Source organism: Larus michahellis, chromosome 1 (genome assembly GCF_964199755.1).
Source record: "Larus michahellis chromosome 1, bLarMic1.1, whole genome shotgun sequence".
Classification (NCBI taxonomy): Eukaryota; Metazoa; Chordata; class Aves; order Charadriiformes; family Laridae; genus Larus; species Larus michahellis.
In genome coordinates this window covers 3,596,827-3,616,771 of record NC_133896.1, presented here as the reverse complement: position 1 = coordinate 3,616,771, position 19,945 = coordinate 3,596,827, and the positions used below count along the sequence as shown (strand labels likewise).

General features: G+C 46.0%; 1 protein-coding gene across 3 annotated transcripts in view; it reads right to left on the bottom strand.

The window, feature by feature from the left end:
• The window catches only part of PLXNA4 (plexin A4), a 472,240-nt gene that overhangs the window by 82,159 nt on the left and 370,136 nt on the right, over nucleotides 1-19,945 (bottom strand). For all 3 annotated transcript variants that reach the window (XM_074573192.1, XM_074573194.1, XM_074573193.1), the window contains exons 10-11: nucleotides 8,619-8,819; nucleotides 566-662 (exon numbers count right to left, since the gene is read on the bottom strand). In XM_074573192.1, the coding sequence (XP_074429293.1) occupies nucleotides 566-662; nucleotides 8,619-8,819 (298 nt within the window). The remainder of the gene's footprint in view (nucleotides 1-565; nucleotides 663-8,618; nucleotides 8,820-19,945) is intronic.

The following is a 19,945-nucleotide window of genomic DNA, read 5'->3' as shown; positions in this document are numbered from 1 at the left end:
CAAAATCCCTCTGTGAGGGACACATCAATCCTGTGCCATGGGTGGTAGTTAAACAGAGCCAGGCTCTGGGCAGGAGGTGGTTTTCGGTCCTTTGCTATTATCATTTTATTTTGTTCAGACTTTTCCCACTGGCAAGCTGCAGCCTTTCTCCTCCACCTCTCCCTTCCCCTGTTGATTACTACATTGCCTCTGAGCAGAGCGCGCCCGATCTCCTGGCATGTTAACTTGAAGAGCATCACTGCAGGAGAAATAAAAAGGGGGACAAAGCTGGAGAGGGAAGGGCATAAAAACAAGACACAAACACGTGGGGAGAAGTGGGAGGCAAAGATGATGAAGGAAAAGGGAAAGCAACACAAGTGGGAGGGAGAGTCGTACTTCTCAGGTGCAAAGAGAGACGTGTGTGGGGGGGAAACACAAAGCACACAAAAAAATTGGTAATTTGCAGAGTGCAGAGAACAGCACCAGACAGCACAGGGAGATGGTGGCGGCTTTGTTAAGCGTAGGGAGCGACGTGGCCCGTTGCTAAGGTTACCGCTTCCAAGGACAAGTTGAAATAACTCTTTACCTTTGTTCTGTGCTGGGTTGTCAATGTTGAAATTCCCGTTCCACACGACCGTCAGCTCCACCGGCAGGCTGTTAATCTCCATCCCTTCATACGAATACTAGAAGTGGGAGAGTGAAAATAGAAAACCCAAACTCAGATTTAGATGGTGCCCAGAGGTGGGGAGGGGTTGGGATGGGACAAGGCAAGAGGTGGTGCTGCAAGTCGTCAACAAGAGAAAGGGAGCTGTCATCTACCTCCCCACCAGCCATTACCTGCCAGAAAGCAACGGGATGCTCTCAAAGTTGTGATTCTCAATGGAGCAAGCCGTGCCCCTTTCAATAGCCTCCTTAGCCATTAGGTGAATATTCTGTGATTTAAGCATAGTTGCATGTGATGGGACTTATCTTGGAAATCTACCTTCTAGGTGTTGAACACAGCTCTGAATAATATTTTGCCAACTCCTGGGTTCACCTTTAAGGTGTACATTATGCATTGTGCGTCTACCATCCAAATATGTCTCTGCTGTGTACTCCATAGACGCTGAGCATATATGTAAGGTTATTTATTTATATTGATATTTTGAAGAACTCTTGGAAGCTGACTGCGGTCTCAGAAAGCAGGGAACAGGCATATCATGGAAACATCTTAAAAAGGGGGAAAATGGAGGTTCTGTGTAATTATAGACCTGTCATCCTAACTTGGCTTCCCAGAAAGAAAGTACATCAAATTATTAAACAATCAATTTATAAGCACCTGCAAGATGATAAGGTGATAAAAATCAGCCAGCATAGATTTGTCAAGAACAAATTGTGTCAACCCAATCTAATTTCCTTTTTTGACAGGCTTAATGGCTTTGTGGATAAAGGGGAGGCAGCAGATGTGATTTATCTTGATTTCAGTAGAGTTTTTGCTACTGTCCTACAGGAGATTCCCATAAACAAACTAGGGAAATATGATCTAAAAGAAGCCACCATAAGATACATGCAAAAGCTGCCAAAAAAAAAAGAAGTTAAATAATTCAATGTCATGCTAGGAGGGTGTTTCAAATGGAATATTGTCCTGGGTCTGGCATTATTCAGTATTTTCACTACTGACTTGGATGATAGACTACAGATTTCGCGAATAACTTTGATCTGGGAAAGGGTGCAAGAACATCCGAAAGCAGGGTTAAGTATTCAAAACAAACTTGATAAATTGAAGAACCAGGCCAAAATCAACAACGTGAAATTCAATACAGGCAAGTACCGAGTATTCTTCAGTAGGAGGAATCAATGCAAACAAATACGAAATTGGAGTGACTGGCCAGCGCTGCAGGAAGGGGTCTGGGGACTACTGAAGATCACAAACAGATTGTGAATCAACAATGCCATATTGCTGCCAAAAAATAAAGCAAATCTCATTTGGGGGATGTACTAGAGTTTGTTACATACATAAACCCCGGGAGGCAATTATTTTTCCCTACTCAGAATGAGAAAGGCTTCAGCTGGAGTAGGGGGTATCCAGTTTCCAGAAAATATGTATTAAGAAAGCCACAGAAATCTTCTGAGAGAGTTGGAGAGACTTAAACAAACACTTGTCAGGCACAGTCAAGGTATGCAGATCTGGCCTTAACGAAGGAAATGGAAGCTGCTCTCTGGAGGCCCTCTCCACGCAGAGAGCTCTCAGACACATGGTGCTTAGTGTATTTTTTCAGCTAGATTTTGGTTTATCATAAGCCAGTTCACACAGGGTTCACCCAGTTGCCAGCCCAGGTGCCCACCTCCACCAACAGCTCCCATCCAACACTTCATCAAAAGGCAAAAAAGCCTCGTAATGGGAGAGGAGATGGTGGCTTAAAGGATGGAACAGGAACAAGGCAAGAGACGTTTCATGTCTGCTGCTATTACTGACCACAGCACACATAAGGATTTGCCCTCCTGAGATCGGGAATCTCCCACTGCACTGGGATCTATAGTGGGATGAACTCCCACTTTTAAAGGAAAAGGTGATTTCTGCAAGATTAAATGCAATTGAATAAGCTGTCTGGTTTGGCTGGGTATGTCTTAGAGACCATGAAAGAGTTTCCCCATCACTTAAAGTCTCAGTGTGGTTTTCCACAGAGATGCTGAAGCTTTGAGCCTGTAGAGGTAGGGTTTCCTGTATCCGTTAATTGCCGTATAATTGCGGAGTAAATCGTATATGGTGATTTCTGTCCATTACAGCAGAGTGAGTGCTAGTTGCACAGTAATTTCTCTTTGGACAAACTAAACACAATTAGCCACTAATCTGTAAGACCCTGTGATTACGATCTAGTTGTAGGGTATTTATGGGTATAAGCTTTGTGGTTACCATGGAAGTAAAGAGCAGCCGCAGGTTGGCAGAGCCCTTTGCAATTGGGCTGTACCCGCCAGTCTCATTCGGTATTAGCATTTTTATGACACTTCTCGGTGTCACTGCCAGCAAGATGCAAGGTGATGCAGAGCCGCTTGGACTCACAACACTGACTTTTCACAGTTTTTTGGAGCTAAGAGCAAGGATGGGGAGACAGGAGTGGGAAGGAGAGTCTGAAAAGTAAGGAATAATTAATCTTCTGCCACTCAGGGGCTTTGAAAATGCTTTTTTTTTTTTTGCACAGCACTTCGCAAATGTTGATTCGGAATGGGACAAAGGATATATATATATATAAAGAATCACTGGTCAGCCTTAAGTCATAAGTTGACTCTGTAGGTGCCTGAGAAAGCGATACTGTGTGCCTGTGTGTGTGTTGGGATTTAGCTGTTAGCAGAGCCTAGACAGGGCTGCCAAGGCACAGGCAGCTGGAGTCCCCCAGAGCCTTTCATCCCACCGAGGATCCAAGCGCCAGCAGCAGGAGCCCAGCTGGGATTTCAGATCTTATCTGTCTGCGGCCCCGGGGGCAAACACATATTAGACTTGTTAACTCAGCAGACTTGATCCAGAACCGGAAAGGGATGCGAGGGAATAAACAACAGGATCCCCGTGGAAGAGCTCCAAGGATGACGCCAGCTGGGGGCTGGAATGAGGATGCTCTCCATGCCCGGAGAGCTCAGACAGCTCGTGGGCCGCACTGCAGCGAAACAGAACAATTTGCAAAGTAACAGCGAGTAAATGCTCCGTCCTCTTCAGACCACAGGAGCTGCTAACTCATTGTGACCCCTGTTCAAAGCCCACTGAACTCAATAGGAGTCTTTGAAAAGGAATCGCTCGGCTGTAACAATAAGATGGAAATATGTTTCAGAGAAGAAAAAAGGGATGGTGTATCGATCTCCAGGACTAACAGCAGAGCTTCCCGGATACTCCTGCTAAGAGCATTCAAACCATCAGGGTTTGTATGTATGCACTGCTTTGCGCAACTTTCTCCAGCCCAGGCAAAACTGCTGAAAAGAGGTAAATCTGGTCCCTAAGTCTGCCAAATCCGGATTCCCGCCATGCAAATCAAATCAAAGCAGAAAATTATGGGCAATTTAGAGGCCCAAACTGAGAAAGAGAGGCTGCCCTTCCAGAAAAGCAGACTGTCTCTCATCAGGAAATGCCCAAAAGCTGCTAGAAGGAGCTGTTGTAATTCACATGAACCACGCAGTATGTTGTGAACTCCCAAGTACCAGTTCTTTGTCTCTTAAACTCTTCACTAGCAGAGATACTCCTGCGACATGGGCTGAGCCCATCACATCGCTTGGCTATTTTGCCGTGTTGTTAGTGGTTTAACATATTGTACACAAGTTACTAGAAACACACCGACTGTCTACTGGAAGTCCACTATCCTCAGGCCAAGAGGATGGCTGCAAAATCACAGGTATGCAAACATGATGGAAAGATACTTTGCATATCAGAAATCTCAAATTCCTGGCTGCTCTGAGCCTCCCATTACTGCAGGTACTCTGTATTAGAGGAACTCAACTTTACAGACCTCTGAGCCATGCAGTTTGTGCAAATCCATAGCCATGCTTGACATTTTGAGATGCTGGTATCACTGGGTAAAGCCCTTTGGTAGTTTGGTTTGGGCACATGTAGGACAATAAACCAAGAGCAGTTACATGATGTTTCCCCCTTGTACCTTGAGCATGTCCAATAGTGGGGAAACATCTGCAAGCAAGCATCCTTTTACTAGCATTTTAGTGTTAGCCTGTTTTCCCTGACAGCACAAAACCCAATCATGTGATTAGAGCTTGGGTCTGGGGATGGATTCCTGTATCTGGTTCTGCCACCAACTCCTTGTGTGATCCTATGCAAATTGTTCAATCCCTCTTTGCATCAATTTTCCAGCCATAAACTTTAGGCAGAAAATTTCTTGCCCACAGTCATCCCATCTTCTTGGACTTTTCGCTTCCCAGATCTGGGACTGAATTTTTATGTCTGGCTATCACCCGGGACAATAGAGTCCACATCATGATTTGGGGTTTCTCTGTGGCATTTGAATGTAGGTAAATAATAATAATGAACCGTAATAATAGGGAAGTGTATGTACAACTCACAGCCCCGTGCTCGTCTTCCTTTGGCCACCCATAAGTGCGTTTCCCCATGATTTCTGTGAATAGCTCCTCATTTTTTCCCAGCTCTGGTTTTTTTTATCACGTCCTCCACTGTGTGAGCCACATCACAGAGTCAAATGCCTCTGAGATCTTTTGCTCGAGTGCAATGATGTGACAAATAAAACATATTTGCTTTTCCTATCCCTGTGTTACACAGCCCTTTCAGCTGTACCATCTCGGGTCTCCCGACACACAGACCTGTGAAGGACTCGAGGCAAATTATCAGCAGGGATTTTGCTGCTAGAAATCAGTGTGTGCGGCCTGTGTGTGCCAAGGCCAGGCAATGGGCAGGCTCACACCAAGCAAGAACGTGGGTTTAGTCATTGAAGTAGTCATGGCACGGTCAGGTGGGTCATCTCTCACCCACCTCCCTATTCCTCATGCCGAAGGCTGCTAATATCGGGCTGACTGCAAGTGCTGGGGATCGCACTGCTTCCCACTGGGGAGACTGCTCTCCGCCTTAATAGATCTAGCAATTTCAGCCATTTCTGCTGATGTTTTTACTTACTTATTTATATGCCTCCTTAGCTTTCCTCCTTTTCATTTCCTCCCATCACTCTGTGTCCAGACTGTCGGCAGAGCTATCATAAGTGCAATAAGGAATGGCAGGCAGGGTCTCTCTGAGTGATAATTGCGTGCCTTGGGTGGTGTGATAGAGGACAAAGCCCTGAGCTGCGAGTCTCAAACCACTTGACAAGAACAATAATTGTCCCGAAGCGTGCTGCCTGCAGTGACTTATTGCTGTTATCAAATGAAATATCTCCAGGAAAGACAGGGGGGAGAGACAGAGCTGGCTATTGACTGGACCGAGCACCTAGGCACCATCAGTGCTGGATATGACACTACTGACAGACTGTCAGATAGGCTGGTCCCACCTGGGTGTCCTTATAACATCTCTTAACTGAAGTTGGAACCACTTAGAAAAGTGCCTGCGTAAGACGGTTCTGATCTCAGCTATCCTGGTATAAACCCTGAGGGACCAGGCAGTGGAGAGCAAGAGTTAAAGCTTTTTCCTGATCCTACCCTGTGTGAAAGGAGGAAAACTCCTGCATTTTGCAGAAATTACTCGACAAGAGCTGAATTTGAGCTCATCGGTGCCTAGCATATGACGGGAGGGGGTAGATCTTGAGGCTTATGAAGGAAAACAAGCCAAGAATGATTGCTTAGTCTAGCATGCATCACCAACAGAAAGATCTGCTGGCAGGATAGCATCCCTTCAGGGACACACCATCACAACACATCCTCCCACCCTCCTTTGGACCTCCTCCAAGCCTGCAATGCAGGTGCTACATTCAGTGTCTCATCCAGCAACTCTGCTGAGTAAAAAGCTCTGTCGAAGGGGGCTGATTCAATTTGCAAACAAGCTCACCCGGCTGTTTCTAAAGCCAGGTGACCCTTGGAGCAGGGGCTCATTGTATCACAGTGCCTTCAGACTGAATGCTAATTCTGGCAGGGAAGGAAATAATCATGATGGAGACATATCTACAGCACTCCTTCCCCATTGTCTGTGTCCTCTGCCACCTGCTCAAACAGAGCCAGGGCTTCTCTGTTCCCTTTTTGTATCTGTGTGAATGTTTCTTTCTTTTGTCTGGCTCTCCCTTCCACAATTCTTTCTCTCAGTGTCTGGCAAATTCAGAGCAACAATGAAATAACATTTCGCAGGAAAAAAATAATAACTCAAATCAGAGAGTCAAAGTGCCTTCAAAAGAAAAGGGAAGAAAAGGGAAGAAAAGAGAAGGAAAGAGAGGAGAAGAAAAGAGAATGAAAGAGAAGAAAAGGGAAGGAAAGAGAAGGAAAGAGAAGGAAAGAGAAGGAGAGGGAGAGAGGAGGCAGAAAACAGGATAGAAAAGAGTTGAGTCTATTCCAAAATAAGCCTCACTCCCTGGAGGAGAGAGAGGTCCACCTTAGCCACCACCAAACACAGGACAGGCATCCTACAGACACCGCACAGCAGCAAGGTCATGGAGTGCCTTGGCATTAATCCGAGACCCATCCCTGCCACCCTGCACAGCTCAGGCGTAGCCTTGAGTGTTCTGGCATCAAAACAAGCATTAAAATCAACATGGTGCTGTCGCAGCACTCAGGCATCCCATGAGCAAATGCTTCTGGGCGTTCATCGAAGCCCGCTTCTATCCTAGACATTGGCAACTTCTTGGAGCATGCAGTATGGGAACAGACATCATTACCTCTGAAAACCAGGCTCATTTATTGGATACCACAAACTCGGATGCTGAGAGAGATTCTCCGGAACTGCTGAGGCAGTCAGTCCCCCACTCAGCCTAACTGTGCTTAAAATCATCCCGAGATACCTCATGCTGATGCCTATGTGTCAGAAAATTCATGACTCCAAAGGGTGGCTGTTGTCTTCCCTGCTAAGACTTTTTGGACACATATATAAAATCTGCCCAGGTCCATATAATACCCTTTAGCTGCAGGCTTTCACTATTGTAAAATAATTTTTTTTTTTTTAAAAGTGCAATGCTTTCTTATTTGAAACCTCAGACCTGGATGCTCACGGGCCACTAACCAGTAATGAAAATCAGGGGGAGGGAGGGGGACAAAGGAACAAAATATGAGAGTGTCATTGGGAAGCTGCTTGTTTGCGACAAATCGTAAAATGTGTGAACTGCCTATAATCTTCAGCACGCTGCCTAATGCAGCAGAATATGTTGTGACGGATTTTAACAAGCGCTGCCCGGCATGGAGTGGCGGAGCTGCAGTGAAGTGGCTAAAGCCTGTAATTAGCTCTTTGACTAATAAATCATCTCGTAGTGGCAGCAATGAGAATGACTCAAATGCATGTCTGGGAGACATGAATCTCATGGAGAAGCCTCCGGAGAAGCAGAGACCACCATTGCACATATGCACAGCTCCTGGCAGATGCCAGTGTTTGCCCCCAAGGCTGTCTTTGCTGCGGTGACAACACCACCGTGACTCACACAGGATCCCTGAGAGTAGGGTTACTGGTCCTGCACTGCAGATGAGGAAGCAGAGGTGGGCAGAGGCAAAGGGACTAACCAAAGGTCACGCGGTGAGTCAATGACTGGAGGAAGGCTGGACTCAAACCTTTGGCATCTCGCCCTTCTTTGGACCCGTTACATGCTGGCGTCTGTCAGACTGTTTATATGGGGTTTTATATGTCCCATCACCAAAACCCCACATAATAACCTTAATTCTCAGTGTCGATGTGAACACCTGTCCCTTTGAAACCCTTCTGAATACATACAAGGATGTGGCCCTGTGAGGATATGGGGCAGGTTAAGCTGCAAGTAATGCCCATGGGTCATGGCTAAGGTGCTCCAGCATGGCCAAATGTTGGGATCCAAGGGCAGGAGCAACTCCTGTGGGGTGACATCAGCCATCCTAAAGAGCAAAAAGGGCGGTTTGCAAGTTAACAACCAGCCTTTCCTTGATTATGGCTGGAATCAGGTACACAATAAGGTAAAAAGGGTTGCAACACAACACCAGATCCCACTGGGACAGTGCTGTAGACACTCATGGTCCTCCTTGGCCCCTGCACCTCTCCCAAGCACGCAGGACTTGCTCACCGAAGTGTTCTGGCACTGCACGCTGGAGCTGTTGAACCTCAACGCAGGCACCCGCTGCTCATTGCCCTGGATGTTCAAGATGCACTCGTAGCCTCGCTGGCCCGACTGTGGTTGGGGCAGGTTCTTGGCCTTCAGCGTGATTGGCTTGATGACTTCCACGGGCACCAGGATCTTCTCTGCCTGCAGCAGCTGGGGACAGTCCTAGGGTGAGAGAAAACAACACGCCAAGTCAGCACATGGGTTTCCCAGCCTCAGGTGGGGTCCTCTGATGCTTCTCAACGTTCTCACTTCACGCTTTGCTTCAAGCAATTAGAAAGCCTTTGCATCTCCCTGGGCCTCAGCCTATTACAAGTGTATTCAAGGAGCATTACTGGGAAGGCTCAGATAAAGAGGAGGAAGGATTTCTTTTACAGTCCATCCTTTCCTATCTCCCTTGCTCGTGCTACAGAGTCTCAACCTTCAGGACCCAAGGAAGTTACCTCTGGTGATTTTTAATACCTGCTCTGTTAATCAGGTGCTGGGAAAGCAATCATGTCGCATCCAGGGACTTATCCTGGTCTCAATGCCATGACATGAGAAGTGAACAAAGCAAAAAAACTGAGAATAATTCCTTGCCTCCCCAACAGCCAATGCACCGTTGTACAAAAGGCACAGCTCCAGCTAGCTCCAGCAAGACATCTTGTAAACTACAGAGTCTGGGCTGTTACAAAGAGAGTCTTCTTTGGCTTAGAAGGGGACAGAATATTTATTACAGATTAATCCAGCTCCCAAGAAACAACTGTTACACAGTGTGTGGAGATCCCTTGGAAAGGCTTGCTGTTATTTCACAGAAGAAGCAATGCTAAGTGGATGTTGCTAATCCAATGCCTCTTCGTGGGTCCCTCACGCAGGTAGAGTCTCGGCACCCAAAGCTGCGATGCAGAAGACTTCATTCAAAGTCACATTAATTTGCACAGCTTTAGTTAGAGTAGCAACGCACTGCTTCTTCATAGTACAATCAGACAACTGCAAGCTGTCAAATTCATGTATTCTAGGAAGCTATCAACTCTTTAGGAAATTACTGCAGCGCTCGCCTGGCTAATCCAAGGCAGTTTGATACAAAATGGGATCCTTTAAAAAAACACTACAACAGGCTACAAAACACAAGCATGTCATATGCACAGACCACGCTGTCTTGATCACTTGTGAGTGCCTGGCTGTCCCCCCTTTTAAGACTTTTCAACTCCTAGATGCCAAGAGAAAGCCCGTCGCCACTTTTTCTTCTCTGCACTGTGTTTGGCACACTGCCTGCCCTCTGTAGAGCACCATGGTATCAAGATGATGCAGCCACCCTGCCCAGTACGGAGAGAAACACCATCACAGCCTTTCCTGCCCAATGTTAGAGCCAGGTCCAGTTAGTGTGAGCACAGTCAGACGACTTACATAAAGAGATGCAAGCTTAATCTCAGGTGTGGGCAATGGACGGCAGGAGGAAGATGACCGATCCACGGCTGGAAAGTAGGGAGAGGGACTGAAAGTCTCAAAAGTGTAATTTATGGCTTACGAAAGCCTGGGAGTTTGTTAGAGCAGATGGTGGAAGCATCTTACTAAAGCAAATAGCTTAGGAAGATAAAGAAATGGATTAGACGTTTAACATCTGCAGTTACACCAACCAGGAATAGAATTACAGGAGCCATCAATCATCAGACTGCGGGTGTGAGCTGATCTATCGCCAGGGGCAGGAAGAAAATCCAGTAACCACCTAGCCCATCACTGCAGTGAAGTTCAGAAGCCTTCCTCAGTCCCCAAGGTCTGTCTGTCCTAGTGGGGATCCCAGGCTGAAGAGCCCTTTGGAGCAACCTGATTTCTCATCTGCACTGATAGGGTGATGCCAATGGTGTAAGTACTCGACAGCTGCTGATGGACTTCAATGGTTTTGCCCAGGCTAACACCAGAACCAGGACAGCCAAGCACACAGTCACTGAAGCTGGATGGAGGCAAACCATCTTGGGTCTGGTGGCCGTTTTGGGTGTCTAATCTGGCACAAGGTCTAACTTAATAAGTGTTACCAAAAAACTGAGGCTTAGTAGGCCACCATGATAACCTGGCTGGATGGTATAAGGATTGGAGGAGGCAAGCCCATGTGCTACTAAATTGCAGTGATGAGTTTTACCACTGTGACTCTCTGCTGTCTTGGGCATCCTGGTGGTGGGCAGCACTTCAACAAGCAGAGACGTGTGAGGAGGCTCCAGGAAGCCGAGTATATCAGGAGTGGAAGATGCCTTATACCTCATCATGCACAAGACACAGTCAGTGTGGAAAGAGGCTGTGTCTGACCTCCAGGAGTGCTTGAGGCCAACACTCTCTGCTCTTGTTGTTGTCCTGTCCCACGAGGAAATGTCCCCAGGGAACTATTAATGCTGAAACACAATGGTTAAAGTGTCATAGAAGTCTTTGTCTTGACAAAAGTCTGGAAAGACTTTCCAACCTTGAGTCCGATGATCCCACCCTACCAAGGCACACCAGCGTCAAGGCTAGCTGCGGGGTTAAGTAGCTACTCAGCACGAGAAAGTGAGGGATAATCGAACCCTGGGTGACTTAGACCTATAAAAACCCAGAGCGCAGGGGAAGGAGGTGCCCCTGGCTATATTAAAACAGTAGTGAGAGTTTCCAGTTCTGATCACACCAGCAGATACCATGTGTAAATACCTTTTGGGACTGCATGGCTTCAGCACCCCCTGAATCATCCCCTTCACCTGCCCAGCATGTCCTGAGGCCTCTGAATCAGCTCCCTCACTCTCTCTCCTGGTATAAGAAAAGACCTTGGCAAAATCATCTTCATTTTTTTTCTCCCCAGCAATAGCAGTTGAGAGAGATGCATTGGCAGAGTGAATCAGTGGGACAGGAGGATGGGAAAGCCCTATCTGCTGCTGAGCAGCCATCTCCCAAGAGTGGGCATTTTGCTTGATGTCTGTCAAAAAGAAAAGCCTCTGAAGGGGGCTGGAGGATGGGGGTTGGAGATAGTCCACTATGTTACCTGCAGGCCAATCCCAGCTCTGCAGGCTGGTCTTTCTTGTCTAGCTTTATCCCGTCCCACCACCACCACTGGTGCTGTAACCTTTCCGATAACACTTGTTTCAAGTTCATTAACAAGCAGTGATTGCGGCAGCCCCAAAACAGGATTCGTTTGCATATAAAAAGCTTTGCAGTGCTGTGAGGAAGTTCATTATAGATAATTGAAGAGGCAAGCGCCATAAAGAGGAAATCCTCCCAATGTGGCATTATCTGATTGACCTAATGTTCTTTCTAATTGAAACGGGGGCGGGGGAGGGGGGGGTGCGAAAGGCAATTTCATTGGGTGATGCACTGCATAAAACCTCGGAGCTTGGACTAGGTTCTGGGTTTGAATTCAAACATAGTACTCGTTTTGCAGCCTGTGTCAAGCCCTACCCAGTCAGCTTTGGGTCCCTGGTCAGGTTTATATTTTTGAGGGTAAAACATCAACCTGCTCAGAGCAGATCCTGCAGCAGGACCCAAACAGAAGTGTCATTAAAAAAGAGTTATCTTGGGCTTTTTCTAGCAGATGTAGTTTCTCTTCACCCTTCTTCTGCAACGGACATCACCTAGGTTGGAAGACCACAGTTTTCACATGATGTAGGGAGATAAAAACATCCACTGACAACAACTGTACCAAGGAAGAGCACAATCCAATCCCTTTTGTCTTTGGTATATAATAAATTAAGCTTTTCTCCTCATTCTAATGGGAGCTGGTTCAGATTCCAGAGGAGCTAAAATCCAGTTTAATCTGTACTAGGGCAACACATTTAAAAGCGGACTCTTGTTGATTAATTTTGTGTGTGTAGCTTCATTCTGCTCATTAAATGCTTTCAAATGAGTCAGGCTCTTTAAAATAATATCCTCCACCTTTGCCAATTACTCGTATCAGCAGCGACGCACGCCTCAAATCACCAAATTTTGCCAGTTATCAAGTCAGAGAGCTTTTGCAGTGAAAACACCACATGAAATGGGCTGTACTCATTGGGTCGATGGTAGTTTAATTTTGCTTGTTTATAGCTCCTCATAGAATGCCTGCAAATGTGTTTTGCTACGGCTTGCAGAAATAATGGAGTCTCAGAAATATGAGAACCCTTTCTCTCCTTTTCTCTCACATATGTGTTTTGGCCCTCATCACAGCAATACCTGAGTGAATCCCCAGTGAGAGACATCATGAGAATTCTGCTAAAGAGGGTGATGAAACCTCTCTCAGGCTGTGTGGTCCTAGCCCTGAACTAATTAGTTTTGTTCCTTTATGGTGCGTCATACATATATAGTTATGATTTCACGAGGATTTCACCATGCTATTTTCCAGTCAAAGCTGGAGACTGACCAGAGACTGAGTTATCATCCTCTCCTAGGGATGAGGCTTGTAGGGATCTCTCACAGTCTTGCGATATTGTGTGGGGTTTCTTGTACCCTTATTTTGTACAGTTTCACACTCTGTCTCTATTTATGGCCAGGATCAGGGTCTCAAGTCTCATCAATGTGTTTTCCATTTTCCAAAGGAAAATGGGTCTCATCTATTTCGAATGATAGGTGTCCTGCATGGTAACAGGTAGAACGTCCCTGAGGGTTTAATGCAATGACCCATCCACCTATCAACAGTCTCCACCTTATATTGGTGTCCCAGCTCACTTGTCTTCCCCTGTGCATCTCTTGTCATCCAGAGCATTCAGGTGAGGGAATCTTTCCTACTTTTCCTTCATAGTGCTCCCTGGTAGCATTAGCTAGATCTCCCCTTTCTACAGAAGGAAACTAGAGCTCTCCTTTTGCTGACTGCATTGTAGGCATGTTTGGCAAAACAAACTCAACTCTTGGCAATGGATTCTCACCCTTCCTTTCCCAGAAGAGTAGGAGTCATCTCCTTTCAGGACCAGACATAGCCACCACCACCAATTCGTCCACTACTCATCTCAAAGCATCTAGCTCCCCTTTTCTCCTGCCATCAAAATCCATTTCTTCATCCTCAACTTCAGGGTTTTTTTAAAGACTTTCTTTTCAATACTCCTCATTCAGCAACCATCTTTGTGCCTTATCCAATCTACCTTGCCCGGAAGGAACATGATCACAAAGTGCACCTAAGTGGGGACCATAATTTACTCAATAAAGCCCTTCGGGACCCCACAGGAAACAATACTTACATAGCTATTTACTCATATATTATGTAAATACAACACATCCTGTGTTCATCTCGTCTGCTGAGATGCAGTGTACCATTTTCCCTGTGTCCCCTATGGCTCTCTCACCCTCCTACTCTGTGCTGTAATAAAGCCAAGAGGGTAAAATATGAGAGACAGAGACTGTGTCTTTATAAAGATATCTAGACCACAGCATCTGGATGCTCTGTTAGTTAGACTAGATTAAAAAAAACCAAAACATTAAAAACCAAAATGAAATAGGGAAAGAGAAAGAAAAGGAAAAGAAGGAAGGAGAAAAAAGAGAGGGAAAACAGGCAAACAAACAATAAAAAGGCTTTTTTTGTCATTAACTTTAGAGGAATCAGATTGCACTTGGATAAAACGCAGGAAAACAGCAAGTTGGCAGATGAGAAGCAGCAGGGGCTGCCTGGAATATGTTGCCTGAACCTCCCTCTCACACCTCAGCATGGTCACCCGAGGTCAGGGCTGAGACACCACCCGAGCAAAAGCAGATGCTTGTTTAGCAGCTACCCTGTACTGCTGCAAACAGAGGGCTTCGGGGTTCAGGGCTGACAAGCTGGTTCCTTCCATGAATCACTTTTAAACTCTTGCACAACTTCTCAGCCCCAGGATAATCTGGAAAAGGAAGCAACAAGGAGCTTGGCATTCCCAGCGCGGGAGGGGAAGGGGTGAGTTACAGTCCACGTTGTGTTTACATTATTACACCACTAATTCTTAGCATCATAAAATTATATTTAAAATTTACACGAACAGTGCCGGGGAACGTTATTAGGTTATAAAGTGGAATCAGGTCAATGCTTTGTAGGCAGGATTCCAAGCTCCATAAATTTCTGGATATACTTCCCCCAAATTTACATCGGCACCAGCAGCAAGCAAACCAGCTACAAAAAAGCTCACCCGGTCAAAGTATTTTTTAATGCACCATATATTTTATCTGCACTTCCTAAGTTTACAATGTTGTTAGTTTGATTGATGGTGTGCTTATTTATTGCCACAGCAAAAGTAATAATACATGAAGAAAATGCTCAGAACTTTAAAGGCAGCTGATGAGGAGAAATCAACAGGATTTATGGGAAGAGTAAACATCTGCAGAGACAACAAAGGAATAATTGAGTCCTTGCATCGCTGTCACTTCTGGTGGCTCCTTTCTAGTTAAGAGTCTTCCATGCACTCAGGAGCAAATATCAACTCTCTTTTGTCAGATATCACAAGTGATTCTGGTGCCTGGGAAAAGGTGTTTGCCCTGGACGTCAGTGTTCAGTCTGTAGAAGAGATTTGGCCCTGTTGAAGCTCTGAGCACCGTAGCAGCTACATACCTCACAGACCTCAATGGTGGCTTGCACACATTGGTGTACAGATACCACTGCTGGAGGGAGACCAACAGATCAATAACAGATCATTAGCTTAGCTGCCATAGCCTCTTGGGTTCCCGGCTTCAGTGTTGTGAAGGCTAGAGAGCAATGCTGAGCACCAGAGAGCGGATACTCGAAAAGCAGAACCTAAATGAAGATAACTAACTCCTCTCGCATGGCTCACTGCTGAATCCCGTTGATCCAGAGCAAAGTGACTCCCCCAAGGCCACACAGGCAGTGCTGGCAAATGACCCAGGTCTGCTGAGAGCTTGATCCCAACCTAGGACTATTCTGCCTCTGAAGTCAGTCCACACATCTCTGCTGATCAACATTAATGATTTTACCCTCCTTTAATTCTTTATTAATAGAGTCTTTCTCAGCTGGTCCATTATTTCACAAGGATCAAGGTCAGGCTGCCATAATTATCCAAGCACCACATTTATCCTTTTTAAATAGAGACACAATGTTAGCTTGCTTTCAGCCCTTTGCTGCTTTGATACATGCTCTGAAGGAAAAGTAATGATCCGGAGAGCAGGAGCCTTCTGGTCACTGGATGAAGGGAGTGGACTAGTGACAAAAATAGTAGATGATTGTGTCATTAGGTACATCTGCTCGAAGGAGAGGGGATACTGGAGATGTGCAAGTGGTCTCAGTTCTGGTGTTTTCGAAGTAACTGCCTGGTTTTGAAATTAGAAGAAATATAAATGTGTGCATTGAGGAAGGTGGTGTATACATAAGAGACAAGATAATGGTGTATTTACTTGACAAAATCCGTCATTTGTTAAAGGAAAACCCTGGTTAAGTAAGGCAGCCCTTCAGAATAGCACATATAGTAAAACTGGATTGTGCAAAGCCCTGTGTAAAGCACAGGGCAGAGCACACCAGCTTATAAAGCAGTGATGAATTTCTTCTCTAAGTCTGCATCCTTCTGCCTAGCCAACTTTCTGTCCTTCTGTAAGGACTTCCATCTGAAGTTCACGAGACCTTTCATGTATATCAAAGCACTGTACATCTATGCATGGCACCCCAGTAGCCCAATGAGGCTGCAAACTTTGAGCATTGCAATAATACCCATTACTGCTCATCCATGTAGGTACCAATGACATCGACATGTCACTAATCAACAAAGTTAATTTTCCTACACATCTATGCCAACAAATGCTTTTTGCATGCATAAGGGACATTCTCCAAACAACGGTCCCTCAGAAGCGACAGGGATTCTCATGACAACACTCTCATAGGGGTATTTCTGGTGTCTAACAAGGATTGATCCCAAACTGTAGTGATTCCTTCCCAAGAGAGGACTGAAAGTCTATTTCTTCCCTGAAGCTGCCCAATTTTACAAAGTTAGCAGGAACTTGGTACCTCCAAGAGCTCCAGACTGGCCCAACAAGGCCAAGAATGGCCAATGAGTTCATAAGTCAACAGAGGAGACAGAGTAACTGACGGACTGGAGGTGCACACAGGCCATGTTGATGCAATCCCACTTCCTTCAGAAACCAGGACAGAAGCCCAAAGAGTCATAATACTTTGGCTTCCACAGTGGGAAGGTCAGGACCATGATATCATGGTTCTTGTCACCCTCCCCCTCAACCAGGATCCATGACAGCATGAGATAACATCCAAGCCAAAGCAAATGGACTCATGCTTAAAGACAAGGTGGGGAAGGAGGGTCTGAGCTCAGCCTCCTGCAGATGCCCCAAGCAGGGTGGGAGTCACATTCCAGCCTCACCTCTTATCTGCAGCTTCAGCATCCTGAGAATATATCTCCTTGGCCAGGTCCCAAAAGCGCACATATTCCAAACCAGTGAATGCAGCTGATGCTACAATGGAGAAAAGCAAAATCATCCTGTTTCAAAGCCTAGCCATCACCCTGGACTAAGTCCGAATGGGGAATTGCCTTTCCTCCCTCAAACTGCAGGGTGCCATACAGATCCTAGCAGTCCTAACAGATGTCCAGATAGCCAAAAAATCCCATAGACACTTGAGGCATTACAATGGCATTGCACTGAGCCAGGCTATCAAAACATCATAAGCTCTTCCCCACGTTATTTAAAGGGTGCTGTGTTGGCAGGGACGGATAAATATTACCCGGTTGCATTCTGAGATCACTCTGTCCTGCGGGATAAATAATCTTGCACTACAAAGATGAGCAGCCAAACTGTTATGAGTAACATTTAGCAGGGACGCAGTATGGAGTGTCAGGTGCTTCTTACATCTCCATTCAAACTAATCTCCCTGTGTTACTCCTAGAAATTACATGAACAGGTCCTTGATTAGTCACTCATATGGTGGCTGGAGATGCTAAGATCTAAGAAAACAAGTTGTATATTAAAGGAGGATGAATCGCTCACAGGGAAGGCTTTTCCCATCAGTTCTCGGTTCCTGTTGTGATTTGGTTGTAGGTCTCAACAGGGAGAGACATGATGGAGCTGCCCTGCACCAGGACAGATTTCCTGCAGAGCCACCACCATAATAATCAGAAATCATGCTACAAGTTACTGTGGAAACTGAAGAAGTTACCAGCTTTTTCCCCTGCCAGCTGGGTGACTGCAGGGCAGAAAAGCTCAGAGATGACAAAAGGTACCCAAAAATAACAGAAGCCACTTCATGCACAGGCTTTCCATCTTTTTCTTCACCTCAGTGCAAGTCAGTACGACTTGCAAACAGCAAATTATCTAATTTGTTTGTACATGCTCAGAGACTTCTTATGAACAGCCCCAATGCGAGATGGCAGCTCCAGGTACTAAGAACCGTACAAGCACCCATTAACAGAAAGTGCTTACCTAAATCAGAAGAGAGTGTTAGAGAAACAGGGGCACAGAAAGGTGAATGTGTCCAAGCCAACACAGAACCAGGAATAAAACTCTCATCTGCTGAAATAAAACCCATGGCCTCATCCGCTACGTGATACTGCCTCTGAGCAGTATTTTCATGCTCTAACAGGACTCCATGAAGCTTTCTGCCTGGCCTGCCATTTCTGTGTTTACTTTCCTCTTATTATTATTTGAAGCATGCCCTCTAAAGAGAATGTACCCACTCTCCATTTCTTGGAAAGGGCTGTAACGGTGGATGAGGGCTGAAATGCCAAACCACCAGGAGCCCCAAGCCACAGCTGGATCCAAACCACCAGCTACAGCCTCCTCACCAATTACCCCTGCCTCTCCCTGGACAGGATGCCGACAAGACTGAACTCCATCCCACGTGCTTGGAAACACTTCTAAGAGCTAAATAGATGATAAATGCCAAACCCCTATGCTGCTTAAAAGCAGGTGCCATGAAATGCATGCATCAATACGCCAGATCCCATCTGCATGGGGTGGCTGCTCCTGCCACAGGCAGCTGCCTGTCTGGAGCTGCTCCTGGTCCCCTCGTCTCTCCTGCTGGTCCCCCTGCCTGCTCACAGCACTTGAAGGCAGCAGGTTGCCTGCAGTTGCCATAGAAACTACACCTCGCACCCTCCCCTTAATGATAGACAGGTGCCAGGATAAGTGAGCGGGTAATCGAAAAGTGGAAAATGATTCGGCGCGCTGGTATTGGCCTCGCTGCAACTGTCATTAGAGTCCCTGAGAAATGAGAGATACATTAATTTGAGCAGAGATGGGTTTTTTCTCCTCCCCGTGCTGATGCTTCCAGCAGCCACCTCTCTGGCCGGGTTAAAGGAAGCTGAAAACAGGAGTGGGAGGGAAACCAAGCAGTTGCCACGGCAACAGCTGAAGATACATCACCAGAAGGTTTGTCCATGCAAGGGAGTGAGGAGTTGACCATTCTCACCTGATGGCCCAGCAGGTCTTCTACCCCCTCACCAGTCCAACCACTTAGGCGTTTCCACCAGGGTGCATTTTGGGAGGAGGTGGGCACCGTATCTTCCTTCTGCACCTTGCAAAGAGGACAATGCAGGACATTTGGGGGCTCTAAAAACCTGTCTGCTTTTTGAGACTTTGGGGCAAAGTCTTCCCTGAGTTAGACTGAGATGCACCAGTAGGGTGGGGAAGGGTGCTGCTGAGTTTACTGCAGACAAAGCCCATGATGAGGAGATGTGGGCATTATTACTTTAGAATAGAATAGAATAGAATAGAATAGAATAGAATAGAATAGAATACAATACAATACAATACAATACAATACAATACAATACAATCTTTTCAGTTGGAAGGGACCTACAACGATCATCTAGTCCAACTGCCTGACCACTTCAGGGCTGACCAAGCATTAAAGCACATTATTTAGGGCATTGTCCAAACGCCTCTTAGGTGTCTGCCAGTTCAAGTTGAGCTGTCACTATCATTCCCTGCCTTCTTCCCTGTTTCCCAAAAATACCATCCCCAAGAAGGAGAAGTGGCTGGTCAGAGCTAAATCAGTGCACTCCACTGCAGAGGCCACTGGTACAGCTCTTCGTTCAGCAGGAGGCACAAGCAAGTGTCGGGCAAAGCAGCGCTTCGCTCCTCGGCAGCTGCTCACCAGCATGCGGCTCACACCGCTTTCTATCGCTTTTGACAAATTAATATTTGAAGCAGTTGTTTCTTTTATGTGGGCTTTACTGTCATTAGCACGTACAACTCGACATAAAACACTTTGGTGCAAGATCTTTTCTTCTGTTCTCTTTTTAGGCAGCAGATGAAAATCCTTTTAATAAAAGGCTTGTTTGGGGGAGGAAGAAAAACACATGCACACGCAAATCGGCTGAGCAGGGAAAGATGAAAACCTCCTTCAAGGTAATTAAATGATTATGTATCTTTTAAACCCGGCGGATAACAGATTTGTTATCTAGGCTTGCTTT